This window comes from Salmo salar, chromosome 06, assembly GCF_965601325.2.
Source record: "Salmo salar chromosome 06, fSalSal1, whole genome shotgun sequence".
In the NCBI taxonomy this organism is placed as follows: Eukaryota; Metazoa; Chordata; class Actinopteri; order Salmoniformes; family Salmonidae; genus Salmo; species Salmo salar.
This window is the reverse complement of record NC_138296.1, coordinates 26149898-26176159: the sequence shown is the minus strand read 5'-3', so window position 1 is coordinate 26176159 and position 26262 is coordinate 26149898. Positions and strand designations below refer to the sequence as shown.

The window sequence follows — 26262 nt, the reverse complement described above, 5'->3', positions numbered from 1 at the left end:
CCCTAGACCCAACAGGTTAAAGCAATTACACGCACACACCCCGTGCCCAAGGCCACAGAGCCACTGCAGACGCTGTGGCTCTGTCCTGTACTGGTGAGGACCAGGCCTGCATTGCCTGGGAGCCGCCGACAGGGGGGAGCAGCAGCACAATCCAGGCTCAGAATGTATCCGTCCTCAATGTCCCTGAAGCATCAAGAAGCAAGGGTGAAAATGAACTAATTTAGGCCGTACTGTGTAGTACAGAGATAATCTTTTATTTTCACTGGAATCTCTCCTAATGTCAAGTATTTTGAGGTATTTAAGTATTGTACATATTACCATGAATAACCGGTGTACATATTACATTGACTCTGTACTGGTACTCCCTGTATATAGCCTCGCTATTGTTATTTTACTGCTGCTCTTTAATTATTTGTTACTTTAATTTTTTTAATTGTTACTTATCTATTTTTTACTTAACACTTATTTTTCTTAAAACTGCATTGTTGGTTAAGGGCTTGTTTAAGTAAGCATTTCACTGTAAGGTCAACTAACACAACTGTTGTATTCATGTGACAAATAAAATTTGATTTGATGTGTTGGGCACAAAATACTTGGCAAAGCAAGGGAGGAATTATTGTGCGGATGTTTTTGGAAGACAATTGTCACGTGTGCTCCCTCTCCGGCCTCTAGGCCACCAGGCTGCTCGTTATGGCACACATCTGTCACCATCGTTACACGCGTCAGCGCATTATGCAACTCACCTTTTAGATTACCTGCCCTATATATGTCACTCCCTTTGGCTCCTTCCCCAGGTGTCATTGTTTCAGTTTCATGTCTGTGCGTTGTTCATGGTTCTTATTATGTTTAATTTATTGATTAAATCACTCACTCCCCGAACTTGATTCCCGACTCTCAGCGCACATCGTTACACAATTATAGTTTTATTGTGCAATGTTCCCTCAGTGAGCCATATGCAGGCTATGACAGATGAAATAACGGGTTGCGATTTTATTGCAGGGCGTCACCCGAAGTGCATAACTCTTGTTTTCTACCAAGCGAAACTTACAGTGGACAAGACAAGGGCAACTTATTTGACAGCCATGTGATTTGGGTGGGACTGAAAAAATGTCATTTCCTTATTTCACAGCTCTTATTCCACAGCTCTCACTCTTCATTTAAACACGGTGATACAGTGTTGCTTATTTTTTGAGGTGAGTTAACATTAATTACTCATGTATTTAGACATATATTCCAAAGGGTGTTTGAACTGAACACTGGTAAAAGCATAATGTATTTATCTTTTGTACATTTATCTTGTCTCTGTTAGCGTTGTTCTGTACATCAGACACACAGAAATGTGATCTGATTGTGTTTTTATTGCAGGGCATCACCCAAAGTCTTGTTTAGTTGATCGCTGACACACCAGAGATGTGTTGAATACTCACACTACCCACACTAACCGTACTATGTATGACGTGAATTGAGTATTATGTATGCTTATTGGTCATTGTATGGATATAATTAGTATGCCAAAAGTGCCCGGATGTCGTACTAAATTCGCAAAATATGAAGTATACACGCAGAGTACACTATTTCCAAAGATGTTCTATCAGTGCTATAATGCAATTCTTCAGGAAATGGGCGTGGCTTCACATCGTTTCCAGATTTGAAGAAAATGGCGGAAAATATGCAGCCGAAGTACGAGTGTGGACACAAATGCATTGCTTTAACTAATTATGAGAAATGTTAAGAAAATGTTGAGTAATGTAAAAAAGTTATTACTTTTAAAATAAGTTACCTTACACGATATGTTGGCTGACAATTTGTTAGCTATGCTGTCCTCACGAACCACATAACATATAATTGCATCAATATGTACCGGTATGTTAGCTAGCTACCTAAGATATACATCAAACTTGCCAGTATATTAACTATAGGCTAACTAACTACCCAACGTTTATTGACTTGATTATTGTTGATGATCAGTTATTTGAGAAGGAGACAAGTCAAGACGCTGGACCGGGTGGATTCAGTTTATAGTAAGGCTGTTTATTATGAGACAAAGATATTTGGCTGAGCGTGCACGGACTCGTTCGTTTAGCTCTTAGGGAACTAGCAGAAAAGAGAGCCCCGAAACATAGTGTACATCCAATTTATACAATGAAATAACAGTGTGTTGACGTTGAGTCTAGTAGGTCCGCTCTCCTGACTGGTCGATGAGTGGAGGGACGGTCCATTCTCCAGGTGGTGTCAACTTCCCATTGGCCCTTGGCAGTGTCCTTTGTCCTCGGAGTCCAACACACCTAAGTGTGTGTGTGTGGTATTTCTGGTAATTCGTGTCTGGGTGCTTGCGATATTCATGGAATGTTGTTCTTTACACCAGTGGTCAGTTCGTGTGGCTAGGGCGCCTTCATGTCTTGACATTTTTGTGTGAGTTCTTAAGTCTGCCATCTGTCCTCTGGGTGTGGTCGTGATTGGTATCACTTGGTTGCTCAATATGTCTCTGGAATTTTGTTGTGTGCTGTTGTGAAACATGTTGTGCAAATGCCCTCCTTATATATCATTAGGTAAAACGTTAGATTATCTTTATTACATTATTCCCGTCATTCTTAGTTTAGCTGAATGTTATTGTCGTGCGTTCTCAATGGACATTCGCTCTGGCTATCTACTCCGACTCCGATCTCATCTGAGTGTATCTGAGCGCAGAATAATGAATTTAGGAGCGCTCAACACCGGTTGAATATGGCCGGTGTCAGTAAATTTTGGCAAAAAAAGCTTAATTAAATTGTTGCCAGCAGCACAGTTAGTCACTAACGCTCTGGATAACATGAAAACTGCCTAACCAGCTCTGTTAGGGCGAGTGGTTGTTACTTTTATTTTTTATTTGAAGCCAAACTAGGTTACCTGGGGTGACAGGTAGCCTAGTGGTTAGAGCGTTGGGCCAGTAACCGAAAGGTTGCTAGATTGAATCCCTGAGCTGACAAGGTACACATGCCGTTCTCCCTCTGAACAAGGCAGTTAACCCATTGTTCCTAGGCTGTCATTGTAAATAAGAATGTGGTCTTAACTGACTTGCCTAGTTAAATTTTAAAAAATACAAGTAGAGTGGTCACTCTCATTTGTGTCTAGAAGTAGCTGGCTAACGTTAGCTTGGGTGCTTGACTGCCCATGTAAGGTCAGAACGCTCAAATCAACCCTACTCCTCGCCTGTGCGTCCAGTGTAAGCTCCGAAAGCGAACTAGTCATTTGTTATGCTAACTAGCTAGCAAGAGGTTGCATAGCAACAGCATCAACTTCCGGTAGGCTGGCGAAGCGCTAGTACACTCAACTGAAATGAAACTGTCCGTTTACAGTATACTAAATGAACTAATGGTATGTAGTATATACTCATTAAGTTCGTAGTATACAGTATGTTAGTATGGTTATTCGAACATAGCTTAGGCCTTTACTAAAAATGGTTTGGCTACAAGTCATGATAGGATGATTACTAAAAAGTATTCCCTTTACATTCCGGGTTATGGGCTTTAGTTTTTTTGTCCATTTGATGGAGGAATTATATTTATTTTCTCTCATCCTATATTCCTTAATGATGATCCAATGCGACATGTTTTATTCAATCATATCCATTGTCAGTGAATGACAGATGAATATGTATTTAATGTATTACAATTATTAGCTGTAATAGTTTGTGGTAATATTTGATTTATTTTCTAAGTGGAATTAATTTACTTCAGGTGGCCAACCCCTCCCCCCCCCCCCCCCCAAAAAAACCCCCCCAGCATTGTCACCCATTACTGCACGATATGAGAAAACAATCTAGGCTTTATTTTTAAGCAAGTGTAGCAATTGCAATTTGACTTGCGATTTAGAGCAAAACACTTGGGTGAACTGTTGGAATAATGGAAATAGAATGATTATTCTAATTCTATAGTTAGAATATAGTAGTGGGCACTTTGAATACAGATAGTATTTGACATGACAACGAATGAAAATGCCAAGGAGGCGTTATTATGACAGGGTAGGAAACAAATAGTTGTGTTTCCTAGGGGACCCTATAATCTTTGGCTACATTGAATGTTTGAAAATAATTGTCACAGTTCCGGTCTGCTTAAGGGGTGACTCTGCCATAGGGAACAATGCATTAGCACCCTTAAACTGAAATCAAATTGTATTGGTCACATACACATAGTTAGCAGATGCTAATGCGAGTGTAGCGAAATGCTTGTGCTTCTACTTCCGACCGTGCAGTAATATCTAACAAGTAATCTAACAATTTCACAACAACTACCTTATACATACAAGTTTAAAGGAATGAATAAGAATATGTACATATAAATATATGGATGAGTGATGGCCAAACAGCATAGGCAAGATGCAGTAGATGGTATAGAGTACAGTATATACATATGAGATGAGTAATGTAGGGTATGTAAACATTATATAAAGTGGCATTGTTTAAAGTGACTAGTGATACATTTATTACATCCAATTTTTTATTATTAAAGTGGCTAGAGATTTGAGTCAGTATGTTGGCAGCAGCCACTGAATGTTAGTGATGGCTGTTTAACATTCTGATGGCCTTGAGATAGAAGCTGTTTTTCAGTCTCTTGGTCCCAGCTTTGATGCACCTGTACTGACCTCGCCTTCTGGATAATAGCGGGGTGATCAGGCAGTGGCTCGGGTGGTTGTTGTCCTTGATGATCTTTTTGGCCTTCCTGTGACACCGAGTGGTGTAGGTGTCCTGGAGGGCAGGTAGTTTGCCCCCGGTGATGCGTTGTGCAGACCTCACTACCCTCTGGAGAGCCTTCCGGTTGTGTGCGGGGCAGTTGCCGTAACAGGCGGTGATACAGCCTGACAGGATGCTCTCAAATGTGCATCTGTACAAGTTTGTGAGTGTTTTTGGTGACAAGCCAAATTTCTTCAGCCTTCTGAGGTTGAAGAGGCGCTGTTGCGCCTTCTTCACAACGCTGTCTGTGTGGGTGGACCATTTCAGTTTGTTCGTGATGTGTACGCCGAGGAACTTAAAGCTTTCCACCTTCTCCACTACTGTCCGGTCGATGTGGAAAGGGGGGTGCTCCCTCTGCTGTTTCCTGAAGTCCACGATCATCTCCTTTGTTTTGTTGACGTTGTGTGAGGTTATTTTCCAGACACTACACTCTGAGGGCCTTCACCTCCACCCTGTAGGCCGTCTCGTTATTGTTGGTAATCAAGTCTACCACTGTAGTGTCGTCTGCAGGCGTGCCCAGGACCCAGTTGCACAGGGCGGGGTCAAGACCCAGGGTCTCGAGCTTAATGACGAGTTTGGAGGGTACTATGGTGTAAAATGCTGAGCTGTAATCGATGAACCGCATTCTTACATACAGTTGAAGTTGGAAGTTTACATTCACCTTAGCCAAATACATTTAAACTCAGTTTTTCACAATTCCTGACATTTAATCCTAGTAGAAATTCCCTGTCTTAGGTCATTTAGGATCACCACTTTATTTTAAGAATGTGAAATGTCAGAATAATAGTTGAGAATTATTTATTTCAGCTTTTATTTCTTTCATCACATTCCCAGTGTCACGTTCGTCGCAGCGGGTTGAGTGCTCATCTTAACTTTTATTGTGAACACGACTAATAAACAAAACAATAAACAAACGAACAGTCTTGCTCACCCAGCAGTACAAAGAACAACCTCCCACAAATCCCATGACAAACACATTCCTAATTATAGGACCTTCAATCAGAGGCAACGATAGACAGCTGCCTCCAATTAAAGGTCCTAATCCCAATTATCTAAACACAGAACTAAACACCCTAGAACAGACATAGAAATATACAAACATAGAACAATGACCAAAACCCTGGAATACATAAATCAAACACCCCTCTACATACACACACACACACACCCCAAACCATATAAAACAAATACCCCCTGCCACGTCCTGACCAAACTATAATAACAAATAACCCCTTTACTGGTCAGGACGTGACACCCAGTGGGTCAGAAGTTTACATACACTCAATTAGTATTTGGTAGCATTACCTTTAAATTGCTGAACTTGGGTCAAATGTTTCGGGTGGCCTTCCACAAGCTTCCCACAATAAGTTGGTTGAATTTTGGCCCATTCTTCCTGACAGAGCTGGTGTAACTGAGTCAGGTTTGTAGGCCTCCTTGTTCGCACATGCTTTTTCAGTTCTGCCCACAAATTTTCTATAGGATTGAGGTCAGGGCTTTGCGATGGCCACTCCAATACCTTGACTTTGTTGTCCTTAAGCCATTTTGCCACAACTTTGGAAGTATGCTTGGGGTCATTGTCCATTTGGAAGACCCATTTGCGACCAAGCTTTAACTTCCTGACTGATGTCTTGAGATGTCTTGAGCCATCTTCATGATGCCATCTATTTTGTGAAGTGCACCAGTCCCTCCTGCAGCAAAGCACCCCCACAACATGATGCTGCCACCCCGTGCTTCACGGTTGGGATGGTGTTCTTCGGCTTGCAAGCGTCCCCCTTTTTCAGCAGTTGTGGCTGCTTTGTGTGATGTATTGTTGTCTCTAGCTTCTTGCCTCTTGTGCTGTTGTCTGTGCCCAATAATGTTTGTACCATGTTTTGTGCTGCTACCATGTTGTGTTGCTACCATGTTGTTGTCATGTTGTGTTGCTACCATGCTGTGTTGTCATGTGTTACTGCCTTGCTATGTTGTATTAAGTCTCTCTTTATGTAGTATTGTGTTGTCTCTCTTGTTGTGATGTGTGTTTTGTCCTATATTTATATTGTATTTATTTTTTTATTTTTAATCCCAGGCCCCCTTCCCCGTAGGAGGCCTTTTACCATTTAGTAGGCCGTCATTGTAAATAAGAATTTGTTCTTTACTGACTTGCCTACTGTAGTTAAATAAAGGTAAAATAAATGTAAAAAATCCACAGATGACGCAATCTCTTTTGCACACTACCCTCTCCCACCTGGACAAAAGGAACACCTACGTGAGAATGCTATTCATTGACTACAGCTCAGCGTTCAACACCATTGTGCCCTCAAAGCTCATCACTAAGCTAAGGACCCTGGGACTAAATGCCTCCCTCTGCAACTGGATCCTAGACTTCCTGACGGGCTGGCCCCAGGTGGTAAGGGTAGGTAACAACACATCTGCCACACTGATTCTCAACACAGGGGCCCCTCAGGGGTGCATGCTCAGTCCCCTTCTGTACACTCTGTTCACCCATGACTGCATGGCCAAGCACTCCAACACCATCATTAAGTTTGCCGACGACACAACGGTGGTAGGCCTGATCACTGCCAACGATGAGACAGCCTGTAGGGAGGAGGTCAGAGACCTGGCAGTGTGGTGCCAGGATAGCAAACTCTCTCTCAACATGATCAAGACAAAGGAGATGATCGTGGACGACAGGAAAAGGAGGGCCGAGAACACTTCCGGCGGCGACAGAGATGGCTGCCTCACTTCGCCCCCATTCTCATCGACAGGGCTGTAGTGGAGCAGGTTGAGAGCTTTAAGTTCCTTGGTGTCCACATCACTAACAAACTATCATGGTCCAAACACACCAAGACAGTCATGAAGAGGTCACGACAATGCTTATTCCCCCTCAGAAGACTGAAAAGATTTGGCATGGGTCCTTAGATTCTCAAAAAGTTCTACAGCTGCACCATCGAGAGCATCCTGACTGGTTTCATCACCGCATGGTGTGGCAACTGCTCCGCCTTCGACCGCAAGGCACTACAGAAGACAGTGCGTACGGCCAAGTACATCACTAGGGCCAAGCTTTCTGACATCCAGGACCTCTATACCAGGCAGTGTCAGAGGAAGACCCTAAAAATTGTCAAGGACTCCAGCCACCCTAGTCACAGACTGTTCTCTCTGCTATCGCATAGGAAGAGAGACTGGAGTGCCAAGTCTAGGTCCAAAAAGTCTAGGTCTTAACAGCTTCTACCCCCAAGCCATAAGACTCCTGAACAGCTAATCAAATGGCTACCCTACTGTAACTATTTGCATTGACCCTTCCCCCTCACCCCCATTTTTACGCTGCTGCTACTCTCTGTTTATTGTCTATGCATAGTCACTTTACCTACATGTACATATTACCTCAATTACCTCGACTAACCTGTGCTGGCGTATGTGACATTCGGCGCATGTGACAAATAAGATTTGATTTATCTGGTACCATAAGTACCATCCCTTTATTCTATTAATGCTGTATACATTGTGTATTTTGCCCTTGCAAAATAGTCCCCTTCTTAAGCTTAAGCAGATAGATAAACTCTTTCCAGCTACTGTAGTATTAAATAATGCTTTATTACCACCAGTTCGTAGGTACAGCATTAGAAACAGAGTAAAACTTAAATAGTAGAAAGAAAACAACCATATAGAGGTTCAGAAATGTTGTGAAATAGCACAGTTACAAATAGAAATCAAACTGGACGGACATCAGAAATAGAGGAAGGACTAAAAACAAACAAAATATAACTATTGTAAAATAGATTGTGTCTGTAAAATCTGTATAATATGTATAAACTGAAGGTAGAAGCCTACAGTTGAAGTCGGAAGTTTACATACACGTAGGTTGGAGCGTAGCCTAGTGGTTAGAGCATTGGACTAGTAACCGCAAATGTTGCAATATCAAATCCCCGAGCTGACAAGGTACAAATCTGTTGTTCTGCCCCTGAACAAGGCAGTTAACCCACTGTTCCTAGGCCGTCATTGAAAATAAGAACTTATTCTAAACTGACTTGCCTAGTTCAATAAAGGTAAAATAAAAATACATCTTCTTTTACAGGATATAGAAATTTATGGAAAGAACAGACCTTACCAGTGAGCAATTGACTTTAAAATGAACTCAAACCAACTACAGGAGCCAGAACATTGTGACTTTGGCAAGGTTTATCAAACTTTTAGAAGAGTCAAGGATATGGTTATATGTGAAATGGATAGAATACCACTCTTATAGGACAGGATTAAACTGGATGTTTCATGGGTGTAGTTAGGAAGTTAGTTGCTTCAAGTAGAAGACCCTCATGAGACCATAAAACATGACTCAAACACAGATATCTGGTGACAAAAAGTAAACATTGTTGAGATAAGATTAGTGAGAGGAAAGAGGAAGTGTAGAAAAATTAAGACAGAAAGTTGCACACTTTAAATATGCTCCCAGCAATTAAATGGGTAAACCTATAGGTTCACTCATTAACTTGTTGGAATAATATAGAGTGTGCAACTTTCTTTCTGTATTTCTATTCAGTTTACTTTCTTTAAGTCAGGACCTCTTTAAAGATTGGGTATGGTCAGCTCATGTTTGTTATAGGAAAAAGGAAGTGGACATAATGTGTGTAAAGTTTGGTTATCAGTTCTAAGGGATAGCCTATACCCTTTTTTCTGTCCATGTGAAATGTTTAATGCATTGTTACTCACCCACTCATTCTGTCTTTCTCTCTACCTCTCCAGAACAAGCTACTTCTCACCATTCTTAGTTTGCTGCCATGACATCAAAAGAGGATGGTAAATGTGACATATTTGCTTTCTGATCAACTCAAAAATAATGCTATTGATTTGAGCAAGTTGTGGACAACTGCGGTAGTTAACTTTCTGTATTTGTATATAAATTGTTTACCATGTTTTGTAGTTATAAAATAAAAAGGCAACCTAAAAGATTCACTTTGTGAGGAATGATAACAAATGACAGTAAGGTAGCAAGAATCATACTGCTAGAGAGCATTAATACTACACCATTGATATTACATGGACAAATACTACATGATGACAATACAAATTGATGACAATTTGATGTTGTGTGTGTCGAACCTGAATGCAGACAATACTTCCCAGCTTCCTACATATTTAGTCTTGTCCATTTAGGGCCACATACACCAAGAGTGATTGTCTAATATTGTCTTGATAACTGTAACTCTTTCTTTCCTAACCTGACTACCAGCTGCTGAGTTTGTGGATAGACACAGAGCTGAGCTCATCCAGAGGGTTCGCAAGGTGATGCCCATAGCAGATGATCTGCTCAGAAGGGGCATGATCAATTATGAAATGTTTGCTAATATTACAACTTCCAAGACCAACCAAGAAAAGATGAAAGAGGTGTACAAAGCATTGCAGTCAGGAGGGACACCACTTAAAACAGCCTTCTACAGGATTCTGCTGAAAAATGAACGTCTTCTGGTCATCAATCTGGGTAAAGTCCTCTCTCTTCCTCTTTGTGGTGCAGTTTGTAGGACTACTGTAGAATATGGCATTTTTACACATTTACCATTTGTCACACTCTTCCCCATTCTGTGGATAAGAACATAGGCTACACTCTGATGTTCGTTTTATTAAGGTAAAGTAGAAATGTAACCCAGTCACAACTCAAAAGTGAAATATGTAAGTCTCTAAGTGGTTGTCCTAACAGACAATAGAGGCAGACCATAACTGACCATTATACTCTCAATGTTAATGTCATTAAGCAGCAGAATTTCATTACCACCCAATTTTACTAGAGTACTGCATTCTCAGCCAGGGAGAGATAAGCAGTTGGAGATCAGGGTTAGGGTTAACCCTAACCTAAACCTAACCCTAACCCTACGTTAATCGAGCCAGCAAACACAGTCATTTCTTTCTCCCTCTTACTAGGACAACATAGTAACAGACAAGGCTTACTGGCCTATGACTAGAATTTCACATTTGTCCTGTCCTGAATGTAAACAAAACCTCCCAGCTTCCTACACGTTTTGTCTTGTCCATTTAGGGCCACATACACCAAGTGTGATTGTCTAATATGTCTTGATAACTGTAACTCTTTCTTTCCTAACCTGACTACCAGCTGCTGAGTTTGTGGATAGACACAGGGCTGAGCTCATCCAGAGGGTCTGCACGGTGATGCCCATAGCAGATGATCTGCTCAGAAGGGGCATGATCTATCCTGAGGTGTACTCTAATATTCAAACTGCCAATGCCAGCCAGGACCAGATGAGAGAGTTGTACAAAGCCGTACAGTCAGGAGGGCCAGAAGTTAAATCAGCCTTCTACAGGATTCTGCTGAAACAGGAACCTCATCTGGTCATCAATCTGGGTAAAGTCCTCTCTCTTCCTCTTCTTGGTGCAGTTTGAAGGACTACTGTAGAATATTGCATTTTGCACATTGTCACACTCGTCCCCATTCTGTGGATAAGAACATAGGCTACACTCTGATGTTTGTTTAATTTAGGTAAAGTAGAAATGTAACCCAGTCACAACTCAAAAGTGAAATATGTAAGTCTCTCTAAGTGGTTGTCCTAACAGACAAAAGAGGCAGACCATAACTGACCATTATACTCTCAATGTTAATGTCATTAAGTAGCAGAATTTTATTATCACACAATTTTACCAGAGTACAGCATCCTCAGCAAGGTAGAGATAAGCAGTTGGAGATCAGGGTTAGGGTTAACCCTACCCTAACTTCATCATGCCAGCAAACTTACTAGGACCACATAGTAACAGACAAGGCTTACAGGCCTATGAATGGCATTTCAAAATGTTCCTGTCCTCTGGGGAAGGCAATCAATGTATTGAAAGGTAATGAAAGTGCTTTGAAAGTGTTTGTTTTGTCAATCCAAATAAATTGTCTGATCATAACTGATCCTTCAATTCTGAATGCATGCATTCTTCTCCATTTTACCCCATCAAAAGCAGATTAATTTCCTTACCTGCCAAGTTCCCTATAGGTAATTAATACTTAGTAAGAATACTCAGTAAGACAAATGGTCTTTTGTAATATTCTGTAATACAGGGCTCTTCAAACTTTTCTTGCCCAGGGACACACACCAAGGCAAACCGGTGACCCAGGGACCCCCCTTAAGTTTACAATTTTAATTTAGAAAATAAATACAAATGGCATGGGCAAAATTATTAACAGCCAACAAACGCTTCTTCTAGCCATCAATGAGCCTGCTGCTCTTTTCTACTGCAATTTGGCCCACTCTTCAGAAGCAAACTGCTCTAATTCTTCAATGTTGGAGTGGTGGCCTCCACCAACTGCTGTTTTTAGATCTTGCTATGTGGATGTGATTCAGATCTGGACTCTTCACTGGCCACTCCAGAACAGTTCAGTGTTTCTTTTGGAACCTTTCCAGGGTGTTTTTTATTTTCATGTGTGTTTGGGGTTGTTGTCTTGCTGGAAGACCCACGACATTCAACAGAGACAGTGTTTAGACACTGGGTTGAACATTGCAAAACAGCTTTATAATCTGCTGATTTTATGATTTCTTGCACATGTTCAAGGCCCCCAGTACCAGAAGCAGCAAAGCAACCATACAGCATTATTGAACCTCCCCCATAATTGATTGTAGGGAAAGTGGTATTTTCTTTGAATGCTTAATTTGGTTGTTGGTAACCAGAGGAAGACCCCACTGCTGAAGGAGAAAGCCTGATTGAATTGCTCAAAAACCCACCTAAACAAGCCTGTATCCTGGGGAAAATGTTCTGTGTACCAATGAAACTGAATTAGAGCTCTTTGGCAATACAGATCAGCACTGTTTACTGACAACCAAATTAAGCATTCAATGAAAACTACACCCTCCCTACAATCAAAGATGGAGGAGGTTTGATAATGCTGTGCGGTTGCTTTGCTGCCTCCAGTGCTGGGGGCATTGAACGTGTGCAATGCATCATGAAATCAGCAGGTTATCAGGTGTTTTGGAGTCCAATGTTCAACCCAGTGTCCAAAAACGCCTCTAAAACATACATCAAAAAGCACCCAGGAATGGTTAGGAAGAGACGTTGGACTGTTCTGAAGTAGCCAACGAAGAGTCCAGATCTGTAAACTCATGGCAAGATCTGAAAACAGCAGTTGGTGGAGGGCAGGCACCCCTCAAACATTGAAGAATTAGAGCAGTTTGCTGCTGAAAAGTTGCCCACATTTTCAGTAGAAAGGTGCAGAAAGCTCATTGATGGCTGCAAGAAGTGTTTGTCTGCAGTTATATGGACCAAGCTCCAGGATTTAGTTTTATATTATTTTAACATCCCCACGTTTTAATTGGAAGAGGAAGTGTGAACTCTAACATAGCCTATTAGATAGAAAGGTAACTCCAAACACATTTTCTCAAGTAACAACTGTTTAGCTGGTTAAACAAAGGTTAGCCATGTGTTGGCAAAAATGAATGTCCAAGTCAAAAAAGATACTCGTGGGTGCTTTTTCAAAGCCTATGTCAGATACTTTGTTGAATATTAGGAGTTGAGAAATAAAGTTGACATGATAAGAAATAACATATTCACCTCTTTTATATTGTAGTCATGCAATGTACATTTAGTTTATTATGTTATTACTAGCAATTTTGATTTAAAAAAATCCACTTTATTTAAAAATATATTTGTGAACCACCTGCAGTACATGCGTGGACACCTAGGGCGGAGCAGACCCCAGTTTGAAGACCCCATGTAATAAAAATAGACATGCCCTTGATAATGTAATAATTCAATAGGACATATCAGATTATCCATTCGTTGTGACTCTCTCGCTCTCTCTCTATCTCTCTATCTCTCTTTTCTCTCTCCTCTCTCTCTCTCTCCAGAGGATGCTGTTGGAGATCTAGAAGATTGTTTGAACATTGGAGAATCTTCTTCAGGGAGCATTGCATTGGAAGGTAATGAAGTTATGGAGACATCTTCAGCCAGGTCTTGTATTGTATAAACACACACAGCCTGCTAGTGTTTTATATCTATAAAATATATTTAATACGGTATATCTACCATTGTGCTGGTTTGATTGTTCTCAATGACATGATGTTGTGCATTATATACAATCAAATCAAATCAAATTTATTTATATAGCCCTTCGTACATCAGCTGATATCTCAAAGTGCTGTACAGAAACCCAGCCTAAAACCCCAAACAGCAAGCAAAGCATGTGAAAGAAGCACGGTGGCTAGGAAAAACTCCCTAGGAAAAACTCCCTAGAAAGGCCAAAAACCTAGGAAGAAACCTAGAGAGGAACCAGGCTATGAGGGATGGCCAGTCCTCTTCTGGCTGTGCAGGGTGGATATTATAACAGAACATGGTCAAGATGTTAAAATCAGGTCCATAATTATTATCACCCTTGATATGTACAGTGAGGGAAAAAAGTATTTGATCCCCTGCTGATTTTGTACGTTTGCCCACTGACAAAGAAATGATCAGTCTATAATTTTAATGGTTGGTTTATTTGAACAGTGAGAGACAGAATAGCAACAAAAAAATCCAGAAAAAACGCATGTCAAAAATGTTATAAATTGATTAGCATTTTAATGAGGGAAATAAGTATTTGACCCCTCTGCAAAACATGACTTAGTACTTGGTGGCAAAACCCTTGTTGGCAATCACAGAGGTCAGACGTTTCTTGTAGTTGGCCACCAGGTTTGCACACATCTCAGGAGGGATTTTGTCCCACTCCTCTTTGCAGATCTTCTCCAAGTCATTAAGGTTTCGAGGCTGACGTTTGGCAACTCGAACCTTCAGCTCCCTCCACAGATTTTCTATAGGATTAAGGTCTGGAGACTGGCTAGGCCACTCGAGGACATGTGCTTCTTCTTGAGTCACTCCTTTGTTGCCTTGGCCGTGTGTTTTGGGTCATTGTCATGCTGGAATACCCATCCACGACCCATTTTCAATGCCCTGGCTGAGGGAAGGAGGTTCTCACCCGAGAATTGATGGTACATGGCCCCGTCCATCGTCCCTTTGATGCGGTGAAGTTGTCCTGTCCCCTTAGCAGAAAAACACCCCCAAAGCATAATGTTTCTACCTCCATGTTTGGCGGTGGGGATGGTGTTCTTGGGGTCATAGGCAGCATTCCTCCTCCTCCAAACACGGCGAATTGAGTTGATGCCAAAGAGCTCCATTTTGGTCTCATCTGACCACAACACTTTCACCCAGTTGTCCTCTGAATCATTCAGATGTTCATTGGCAAACTTCAGACAGGCATGTATATGTGCTTTCTTGAGCAGGGGGACCTTGCGGGTGCTGCAGGATTTCAGTCCTTCACGGCGTAGTGTGTTACCAATTGTTTTCTTGGTGACTATGGTCCCAGCTGCCTTGAGATCATTGACAAGATCCTCCCGTGTAGTTCTGGGCTGATTCCTCACCGTTCTCATGATCATTGCAACTCCACGAGGTGAGGTCTTGCATGGAGCCCCAGGTCGAGGGAGATTGACAGTTCTTTTGTGTTACTTCCATTTGCGAATAATCGCACCAACTGTTGTCACCTTCTCACCAAGCTGCTTGGCGATGGTCTTGTAGCCCATTCCAGCCTTGTGTAGGTCTACAATGTTGTCCCTGACATCCTTGGAGAGCTCTTTGGTCTTGGCCATGGTGGAGAGTTTGGAATCTGATTGATTGCTTCTGTGGACAGGTGTCTTTTTTACAGGTAACAAACTGAGATTAGGAGCACTCCCTTTCAGCTCGTTACCTGTATTTAAGAAACCTGGGAGCCAGAAATCTTTCTGATTGAGAGGGGGTCAAATACTTATTACCCTCATTAAAATGCAAATCAATTTATAACATTTTTGACATTCGTTTTTCTGGATTTGTTTGTTGTTATTCTGTCTCTCACTGTTCATTTTTTTTTTTTTACATTTTACATTTTTAGTCATTTAGGAGACGCTCTTATCCAGAGCGACTTACAGTAGAGTGCATACATTTTTATTACATTTTTACATACTGGCCCCCCGTGGGAATCGAACCCACAACCCTGGAGTTGCAAGCGCCATGCTCTACCAACTGAGCTAAAATTATAGACTGATCATTTCTTTGTCAGTGGGCAAATGTACAAAATCAGCAGGGGATCAAATACTTTTTTCCCTCACTGTATGATGTTATCCTATTTTAGGTCCTGCATTACCTCCTGCCTCCAATATATTGCCTGCGACTGGAAGAAAACCTGCTGCACTTGGTGAGCTATCAACCATTTTGACATGTTTGTTAAAGATCCAATTTGGTTCCCAATTTACATGAGCATGTATGCAACATAAATCCAATCATTTCAATACTCCTTACAGATTATGTTAAAGGAAAAACAGCAATAGCTGCAATGCTCCCAAGTATGCTAATACAATGTGTAATTGTAGCTAAAGAACTTTCTGCAATGTGGGAAATGTAAAACTTGTAGTGTATTTGAGGTTTAAAAAGGCTGTTGAAGTTTGTAAATTCCACTTAGAAATTTCAGTCTTGATGGTCCTGAAAAATCTATCAACCCCTACACAAATGTCCATTAATTATAATCCACATAATAATTTACATTTCCTGTTGCTGCATGATTATTTTCCTGCTGTAGCAAACTCTATCAAATTTAAATCCTACATATGTATAATTCTCATAAAGGTACAGTAGGGTGGTATTTTCTGTCTGAACACAGCGTTTTAATTTTGATACAGCATCAGATGAGGAATCGGTTGGAAAGATCACATACTACACCAGTAACCATCTTGGAATAGGTGCCGATGGAATTGTGTTCAGGTAAACCAGCTTAAACGTTATTGTGGAAATGTGTTTGTAACCCTAATCACCTCTTTGCAGCAAAATTGTCTTTACGATCGGTTCATTGACTATATGTTTATCTTTCTCTACCTCTATCCTCCAGGGGTCACTACCTTTGTGATGATAACAACAAGCGTCCTGTGGCAGTAAAGAGAATTGAACTAGCAAAACAAAGCTATGCTGATCGAGAGATCACTTTGCTTCTTAAATTGGACGACAATCCCCATGTCGTCCGCTACTTCTGCACTGAGAAGGACGGGCAATTCCTATACATTGCCATCGAGCGATGTGCCGCCTCTTTAGATAAGGTCTAAGTGAATGACTCACTATTTTATTCTCTGGCTTATCCAAGGGGATCAAACTTGATTGTATAACAGTCTCACATCATGATTATCTGTGTTAGAATATACAGTATACTGAACAAAAATATAAACGCAACATACAACAATTTCAAAGATTTTACTGAGTTACAGTTCATATAAGAAAATCAGTTAATTGACATAAATTCATTAGACTCTAATCTATGGATTTCACGACTGGGACTACAGATATGCATCTGTTAGTCAAGGTGTGACCACCATTTGCCTCATGCACCGCAACACAGGCTGTGGATTGTGGGCTGTGGAATGTTGTACCACTCCTCTTCAATGGCTGTGCGAAGTTGCTGGACACTCCCTCAAAACTTGAGACATATATTTTTGTTCAGTGTACATTCCAAGGTTAGAATGCTTGGGGTTCATCAGCGCGCTAATACTTGGGTGTCTCTTCCAGTGTTTTACTAAAGAAAATCCTTTTGACCTTCGTGGACTGAAACCAGTGATGCTGCTGCAGCAGACCATGATAGGACTGAAACACCTGCACTCTCACAAAATAGGTTCTAATTACATTTTTAAAATGTTTAATTTAACATTTATTTAACAAGGCAAGCCAGTTAAGAAACCACTTGGCCAAACCCTAGCCCGGATGACGCTGGGCCAAGTGTGCGCCGCCCTATGGGACTCCCAATCACGGCCGGTTGCGATACATTCTGGAATCTAACCAGGGTCTGTAGTGACACCCATAGCACTGAGATGCAGTGCCTTAGACCGCTGCACCCCTCGGGAGCCCAGTATATTCGTTAGACTGTAGATAATCCTAATGAAGTTACAGTATTGATGACTTTTCCTCATATAATCATTGATCAGATCTATGATCGTCCCTCAACTCCAGTAGACTGATTCATCCTGATCTTTTCTCCCCAGTCCACCGTGATGTGAAGCCCCACAACATCCTGTTGAAAGTCCACTCTGGCTCAGTCACGGTCAAGATCTCAGACTTTGGGATGAGTAAGCAGTTAGCGGACGGCAGACAAAGCTACAGCATGAGGTCGGGAGCCCTTGGCACCATGGGCTGGAATGCCCCAGAGGTCCTGGATGAGAGCAGGAAAGTAAACCCTGTGAGTGGCCCCTGATCTTTACACTGGACCAGAGAACTGTTCAAGTCATTACAGATTCAGAGATAATCGAGAAAGAAATAGGCTAATTGGGATCTCCTTACAGGAGTAAATAATAATTAATATACAGGATTGGCCCATTGCTCAAAGGAACAGTTCACCCTAAAATCAAGTTGATCATCTGTTGTGGAGATCAAGCTACAGTATATTATACATACATAAGAAAGATAGGCAGCGTCTACACAACCATGGTGTGGGATGGGGACTATGCTCGACATCAGACCACTTTTGGGGATTAAAAAAATAACCCCTTTAATCCAAAATGTTTATGCCAGTAAAGTATACCATTAAAAAAAATGTGATGGAACCAGGAAGTTTCTGTACAATTTTATGAATGCCAATAGATCATTTGTTCGTTCGACATGGTGGGATCTTTTTGTGCCTGTAAAATTAATTGTGCGAGAAATGGCAGTAGAAATGGCTTCATGCGCAAATATTGATATAATAACCATCATACTGAAGTAAACTTGGAGTCATATGTTGTGTGGTCCTCCCACTACGACTTCGGAAACCAAGCCATTTATTAGGCTACAGATGAAATAAATTATGATGAACTTCACAGGAGTTTGAATTTTTTAAATGTTTAACATTTATTTAATCAGGCAAGTCAGTAAAGACACATTCTTATTTACAATGACGGCCTAGGAACAGTGTTAACTGCCTTGTTTAAGGGCAGAACGATCGATTTTTACCTTATCAGCTCGGGAATTCGATCTAGCAACCTATCGGTTACTTGCCCAACGCTCTAACCACTAGGCTACCTGCCTCTAACCACTAGGCTACCTGCTACCTGAAAGTGCATGGTGATGAGCTTGATGCTCCTTTCCTATAAACATGGAGGGTCTTATTCTGGTGACATGATGATCGATGCTTGATTGCCAGTTGACAAAAAATATTCTCTCTCTTATTCATCATCTCATCATGTAAACTAGCCTACCCTCACTGTATCTGCTAGCTGTTGGCTAGAGAGCACGTGCCAAGACCAGAGTAGGCACATTTCTGTTGAATTCAACAGTTTTTGTGACAAAACTATCAGTAGAATTGAAAATGCAATGGAAACACTTTTGAGTTTTATTCGGTACATGAAAAAAAAGAAAATGTTGTGTGCACTACGTCATGACGCACTGATCGTTATCCTTAACAAGTCTGTTTGGTGGGAACACTACAGGTGGGAAAATGCAAATGTTTTCTTTATGTAGATTTTAGAATATTCGCATGAAAATCTGTCGCCAATTGGATGGAAACCTAACTATAGTTACACTGCTACTTGGTCGAAGTGAATGGATCACTGTACCGTCGTAACAGGGTTGACCTTCGGATTGCTGAGCCAGCACCTACTCAGAACCCTGATGATCAAAGGGGTCGCATGACAAAAGACGGAACCCCAGCAAGTCACATGGGGCCTGAGTCACTGGGCGAAGAGCCAGGGGATCACAGGTCGGCCGCTCCCTCGCCCATCAATACTCCCCTTAGACAGTCAGGTGACACGCCTGTGCGGGAACCCGCAGTCCACGCAGACAAGCCCCCTGTCTTTTCACGCTGTGGGCGTCTGTCCCAGCCACCAAAAAGATTTAATCTGTAGGTTTCCCATTAGGGATTGTTGACAGACAGAGATAAAAGTGAAGAGAGTATCAACATGTGTTAAGTTGTTACCTGAAAAAAAAGAAAAAAAAGAACTTAGCTGTTCATGTTGGAAATTATTACTAGGTTTGTTTCGTTAGTGAATTGACAGCTCCTGTCCTTTTTTATAAAAGGGAAGATGTTATGGGTGTAAGATGGCACAGTGATGCCATCTGTTGGTAAATGTTAATTACTGCAACTGTGTTTTTACCGGTGTGCTTGAGATACCCGGATGTATTGTAATGCACTGAACAAGACTGGTTACTCGCATCAACGCCTCTGTCTCGTCATTTAACATTCAAACAGAAACCTAGCTATAGTCTGACAAATTTGTGAACTATTACTTTAGGTTGCCTGTAGATTGGAACTAGTAATGATTGTGGTACTGTTCTGAAACACCTATTATTAAAGACACTCCTCTTCCTCTACAGACCAGTGCTGTGGACATCTTCTCTGCCGGCTGTGTGTTTTACTATGTTCTAACAGGAGGAGAACATCCCTTTGGAGAACCCTATCGGCAGACTGGTAATATCATGGATGGCAAATACAACCTTAACGGATTACAGAAAGACAAACATGGTAAGGTTAGTGTACAACTGAAAGGTTGTTTCTGAAATGATCATCAGAGTACTAATTAATTTAAAGTAAAGGCAAATAGTAATTTCTTTGCAGTGGCATCATGTAGCCTAACTTTGAAAATAAACTATGAAGAAAATGTAGGCTATTTGTTAATGATGGTTGTGGGTTTTTAAATGGCATATTGTTGATAAATATATGACCTGAAACATTGTGCCTTCTCACTTATGATTAACCAAAATGAGTACTATTCTCATTCTTGTAAATGGCCCATGTAAATGTGGGATCATAATGTGAGCTAGTTTTCTACAGAAGGAAAATAATCCTGCAGCAACAGGAAATATGATTTATTATTTAGATTATAATTAATTAACATTTTTGTACGGGTTAATACATTTTTTGTTAGGGAAAATCAATTCAGAAATTTCAAAGCGGAAATTACACATTTTAGAAGCCTTTTTAAACCACAAATACAGTACAAGTTTGCATTTCCTGCTGTGCAGGAACATTCTCAGCAACAAAAGAGTGATCCAATTAAGATCCTACATCTGTAGACACCAAGCCAGAATTTGACTCTATGGAATAGTGATCTCAAATTTTGTCTTTGAGAGAGGCCTGATAAAATGTTCTAATAAGCACTGCCATTGATTGCTTTTGTCATCATCTTTGTCTCAACTCAAATTCTGGGTCTTTCTTCATTAAAATCATCACATTGTTTCTGAGGAAATACCCACTGGGCACAAACTGGTTAAATCAACATTGTTTGAATGTAATATGTCAACATTTTGTGATGTTTGAATGTAATTTGCCAACGTATTGGGATGTAGAATCTATGTGTAAAATACATTAGATTTGCAAAAAGTCATAAACGTAAACTGTTGCTTTGAGGGTGAAATTTCAACCACAGGATTATGTCATCATGGTAACCAACATTCAACATAGACAAACCTTATATAAAATATGTTGATTTTGTTCCATTGAAACAATGTCAGATCTAGGGGTTGCAAAGAGAGGGTATATTACTTGAAACTTTTGAAGTTTACTAGAAAACTACCAGAATTTTGGTATCTTTCAATAATCTTTATATATTTTTTACACACTTTTATTTATTTTACTACAGCATGTGAATATGTATTTGATGTCAGTGTTTTGGCATCAAACTGGTGGCAGTTGAGAAAATAATGAATAGTTGGATGAGTTTCAGAGGTAATTGAAAATAATGCCATTGTTGATAAGATACTTTTTTCATTAATTTAGCTTTTTTCTCTTGAAAAATAATGATCTATCTACTAGAAACTCAATGACAATATGGACACAGAAATATAAAATGAATACTATATATGAATATATTTGTCAAAAACATTGTTAAAGTATAAATTACCGAAGTTACATAGATTGACATAGGTTTTTGTTAATTAGCAAAATTACTGAAGATTCCAGTAACTTTGGTAAATTACTGATAGCTTTGCAACACGAGTCAGATCTTGAACGTTATATACACTATCAGAAAATAACTATAGGCTGGGCAGCACCTCCTACTGGAGAATAGATCTATCTACAGCTATCCCTTTGGTCTCCCATTCAGGGTTTTAACCAAGCCCAGTCCTACTTAATAGTCAGTGACTATTACCAATGTGCTATCATGAGAAGGATTGCTGAGATCTCCACTTAAAACCTAAATAGATTCACTGTTGCTATCGAGTAATTCCAAAGTGTAGGTTTAACAGAGCAAATGAAAGGTAAACATACTTTATCAATCATATATCCTCCATGATGCTATTTAGGCCTATACACCAAGTTATCAACAGCTATTGTTTAAATTCAGCCCAGGATTCAACTAAAAATAGACAATAGATATAGGCCTAGGGTTTCAAACTTTGGTTAATTTCAAATTGAATCTACAAATTAATAATGAAATCAAACTTTATTTAAAGTCGCAATATGTAACTTTTTGGGCGACCTGACCAAATTCACATAGAAATGTGAGTTATAGATCTATCATTCTACTTGAAAGCAAGTCTAAGAAGCAGTAGATCTGTTCTATGTGCTTTATTTCTATACGCCCTGTTCTTAAGTTTTGTTTTTGCGTCTTCTACTTTGGATTTGTAAACCAGTTTCAAACTGCTGAAACAACAATATTTTTGGTTATGGTAATTATACTTCACAGCAGTTTAGATGGTACAATGATTCTCTACACCCCTCAAACTGAACTCTGGACCTCGAAGCCAGTCCCACTGCGTTTTTTCATTGTTCTCCTCTAATCAAGTTCTGATTTAGACCTGGGACACCAGGTGGGTGCCATTAATTATCAGGTAGAACAGAAAACCAGGAGGCTCCGGACTTCGTAGGGAAGAGTTGAATACCCCTGCTCTACACTATACTAGCTTATTTTGTAACATAAACTGAAAGTAGGCAGACTATTCGAGTTTTAACAACTAGGAAATGACGGAGCGATTTCTGCATAGTGCACCTTTACAGTGCATTTAAAGGTTGATCTGATTTGATTTTGTCCTATTTCTGAAACGTATATTTTTGGAGACGCGCAGCCAACATTAAATTATTAATTTGTAGACAAACTGGAATTAAAGCCAGTCTAAGCCAGTGGAACAGATGGAACTATCCAAGCAGAAGATAATCTCCTTCAAATGAAGAGCTTATTTCCAAAATGCTACAACCACCAATTTTTCACATTTGTGTTTTTTCTTCACAAATTATTGCTTATGGGTACCTTTGTGTGTGTGTAAAATGTTACTGTTTTTATTCATAGATTTGTATGATGTGTATGAAAATGTTTTAGTTTTTTTGCTAAACTATATATGTCCATTATTTAGCTGAAATGGATATTTGACTGTGATTTGTGGTTGTTTCACCTAGCTATCTTAAGATGAATGCACTAAGTAAGTCACTCTGGATAAGAGCATCTGCTAAATGTCTAAAATGTAAATGTAAATGTTTGACATACAGATATTACTGTATTGAATAATACCATTTTTTTTTAATATTGATGTCACAAATGTATCATTTGGTCATTTCTTTATTATACAATTAGTTATTTGTTACATTTGCATGTGTAAAACCTAGCAGTACAAAGGATTTATCTTTGAGTGAGACAGATATTTAGCAAAAAAACTCAAATGAAACCATCAAGTGATAGATTTTAAACAAACACGTCTGTCATTGAACAACCCATGCCATGATTAGATTGGTGTGTTTTTTTCACAATCTCTTTCATAATTTCTTTAAACAATAAAAGCTAATTTGCCAACATTTCTGAAAATGGATATATAGTGTTTAGAATGAAACTCTTCAAATGTTGATATTCGGTTGTGTTGACCACCAAACCCAATTCATTATAACTTTCACAATACAGTAAAGAGCCTACTAACTCGTCAACCAGTTAATAAATGATATGTTGGATTCACGTCTCTAACTCAACCCAAAATAAAAGGATTAAGCCAGTGGCTCAGATGGAACTATCCAAACAGTAGGTACAGTACATCTCCTTTACATGTTGATATTTGGTTGCCTTGTCAACCAAACACAATTCAAAATGACTTTTGTAATATAGCCTTAACTTTAGTCTTTCTTACAAACTATTGCAACTTTATAATGAGTAACACATCCATGGCCACATTTTGATGTAACTGTAACAATAAATATCTTCCTATGTAATCATAGAACGTGTGCATGTTCGAGATGGCATGCAAAGGTTGCAGGTCTGTAGAGATCTTCACAATTACTAGAATAATCTGCGCAGAATTTCGAAACGGCATTGATCACTTGCACCATTTACTTTTAATGTAATCCCAACTGCAATCCAGTTCATTTGACTGTGCTATTAGATGAAGCACAGTAATAACACATTAAGTTGTTGTATGAATAAACAAAATATCTGACATTCCCATTTTAACTTTGTTGTGCTTTTAAATGTTTGAAAGTGCAGTGATAACAACAAACCAAAAATTGACATTATTGTTCCTTTGTAATTTGTTTGTGCTTTTACAGTAGATGGTTCAAAGCATAGTGATAACAAACTTTCAACAACTGTTGGCTGTCTTTTTAGTGGGTGAAAATACTGTAGGTTATATTCTCATTGATCAACATCTCCACCAAATATTAGCCAGTTGTCCACTTTGAAATGACGTGGTATGCCCAGTGTGGGTACTTTCATCACCATGTTTTTGAATGAACAAAGTGCCTTGGCCTTGAACCTGCCCATGGTTACTGTGTCTGTGTGTGTGTGTTTGGTCTTATCTTTCCCAGAGGACATTGTGGCCACAGACCTGATAGAACAGATGCTGAATATGGAGCCCCAGAGGAGGCCTTCTGCTGAGAGCGTGCTCAAACACCCCTTCTTCTGGAGCCTGGAGAAACAACTGCAGTTCTTCCAGGTCACAATCAAGTATAATCAATGCATAGCTAATGTCAGTTAGCTAGATTACAATATCGTTTAATTCTACTAGGGAAAAATGTAACTGTAACAACAGAAACAATGGGTATACTGTCAATAGAATATATAGCAATAGTGGAGTCCATTGAGCATACAGCAAGAGGGTGGTAAATGATATGCTTGATTTATTAAAGTACTGTCTTCCCCTGTAGGACGTGAGTGACAGAATAGTAATGGAGACATCGTATGGTCCAATCATACAGCAGCTAGAGTCAGGGGGACAGGAAGTGGTGAGGAATAACTGGATGGAACACATCCCAGCAGTTCTGCAGAAAGGTTAGTGACTGGTCTGAGATCAGCGTTTGAACAGCAACACTTTACAGCCTGTAAAGCCATATTCTATTAACATCCAGATCAGAGGTGTCATGAATGACATGACTATATTTGCAAGAGGAGTTTATTACTGGACCAGACGACAGCAACATCTCTTTTTTGTTGTTGTTTTATATTACACTAATGACAAACTTTCTTAATATCATAATTCTGTATCTTAATAGAATTGTTTTTGTTTGTTTACTGGCTGTGTTTCCTCCTTCTGCAGATCTAGAAACACGCAAAGGAGCATATAAAGGAGCATATGAAAAGGGCTCTGTTAAAAGTCTTCTACGTGCCATAAGAAACAAGGTGTGTTCTGTCCAAATACAATTGCCATACTATATTAAAATACACAAATGAAGCATAATAATAATGTGTTGGTATATTTGCAAAACATTATTTAATTAGTCAAAAACATGAGAGGAGGCATCCTCTATGACACCTACTACCCTCATAAACCTGTTAAATGTAGTATTTATGTAAATCTGACACAAGAAACTAAATGTGTGTAAATTACATTTTTTAAGCAACATGTTGTTTCCCATAGAAACACCATTATCACGAATCTCCTAAGGAGGTCCAGGAGACTCTGGGCTCCATCCCTGATGACTTTGTCTCCTACTTCACCTCCCGCTTCCCCCACCTGCTGCTGCACACATACCTGGCCATGCGCACCTGTGCTAAGGAGCTGACTTTCCAGAAATACTACCCCAAGTTGAGAGAGTCGTAGATGGTCATGGTCTATGACACACGCACAGCCTAAGACCAAAAGGTCCTTTACACCAACCTTTGAAGTGATGACAACCAAGCCACCAGCCCAAATATTCTGTATTTTTCTAGGCTTTGCTTTTATTGTTGTTTTCATAACATGAACCTGCAGTGCACTGAATCCAGAGACATTCCTTCTATGTAGACCAACGCAATGACAATTCCATAACTAGATAGACTGTCAGTTCACTGTACTGTCAATGTACTTTATTGTTGTGATTCAAAAGTGAACTTAGTTTATTTTTTATTTTTGGGGGTATCTGTTTTTCCATTACATTGCTTATGAAATAGCATTCTTTATGCATGAATGTATTCCTGATCGAATGTGGACCCTGACACAGGCACATCAAATGGAGACGTTTCTTTAAGTGCATAGTTGTCCTTTTATTCACTGTACTTTGTTTTGTTTATGTATGTCCATAGATTATTTAATGCTTTATAGATGATGCCTGTACCATGTTTGACTATAATGGCTTTTAGTGCCTCAACTCAATTTGAGAGGTCCACAATGTTTTTATTTTATTTTGTATCTGTATTTTGTATTATTGTATCATTGTGTAGTAAGATGAGAAATAAAAAAAAACGCACACTGCT

At 39.8% G+C, this 26262-nt stretch overlaps 1 protein-coding gene across 2 annotated transcripts; it reads left to right on the top strand.

The window, feature by feature from the left end:
• Positions 1-910: 910 nt before the first annotated feature.
• On the top strand, positions 911-26262 carry LOC106606683 (serine/threonine-protein kinase/endoribonuclease IRE1). Of its 2 annotated transcripts, none has more exons than XM_014203025.3 (15): positions 911-1193; positions 9425-9478; positions 9912-10160; positions 10788-11036; positions 13513-13584; positions 15801-15863; positions 16345-16426; positions 16551-16755; positions 17219-17321; positions 17689-17882; positions 19991-20138; positions 24399-24526; positions 24738-24861; positions 25127-25209; positions 25448-26262. In XM_014203025.3, exons 2-15 carry the CDS (start codon positions 9460-9462, stop codon positions 25628-25630), a joined length of 1902 nt encoding a protein of 633 aa, XP_014058500.2. In that variant the 5' UTR covers positions 911-1193; positions 9425-9459; the 3' UTR covers positions 25631-26262. The 2 variants fall into 2 exon arrangements, with proteins under 2 accessions (XP_014058500.2, XP_045575946.1); XM_045719990.2 differs by lacking the exon at positions 911-1193 and adding an exon at positions 6889-7100.

Excerpts from the sequence above, each read along its gene's own strand:
- LOC106606683 (XM_014203025.3), top strand. Across the intron at positions 17,883-19,990 it reads AGAGCAGGAAAGTAAACCCT|ACCAGTGCTGTGGACATCTT; the intron begins GTGAGTGGCCCC and ends CTTCCTCTACAG. Across the intron at positions 25,210-25,447 it reads TACGTGCCATAAGAAACAAG|AAACACCATTATCACGAATC; the intron begins GTGTGTTCTGTC and ends TGTTTCCCATAG.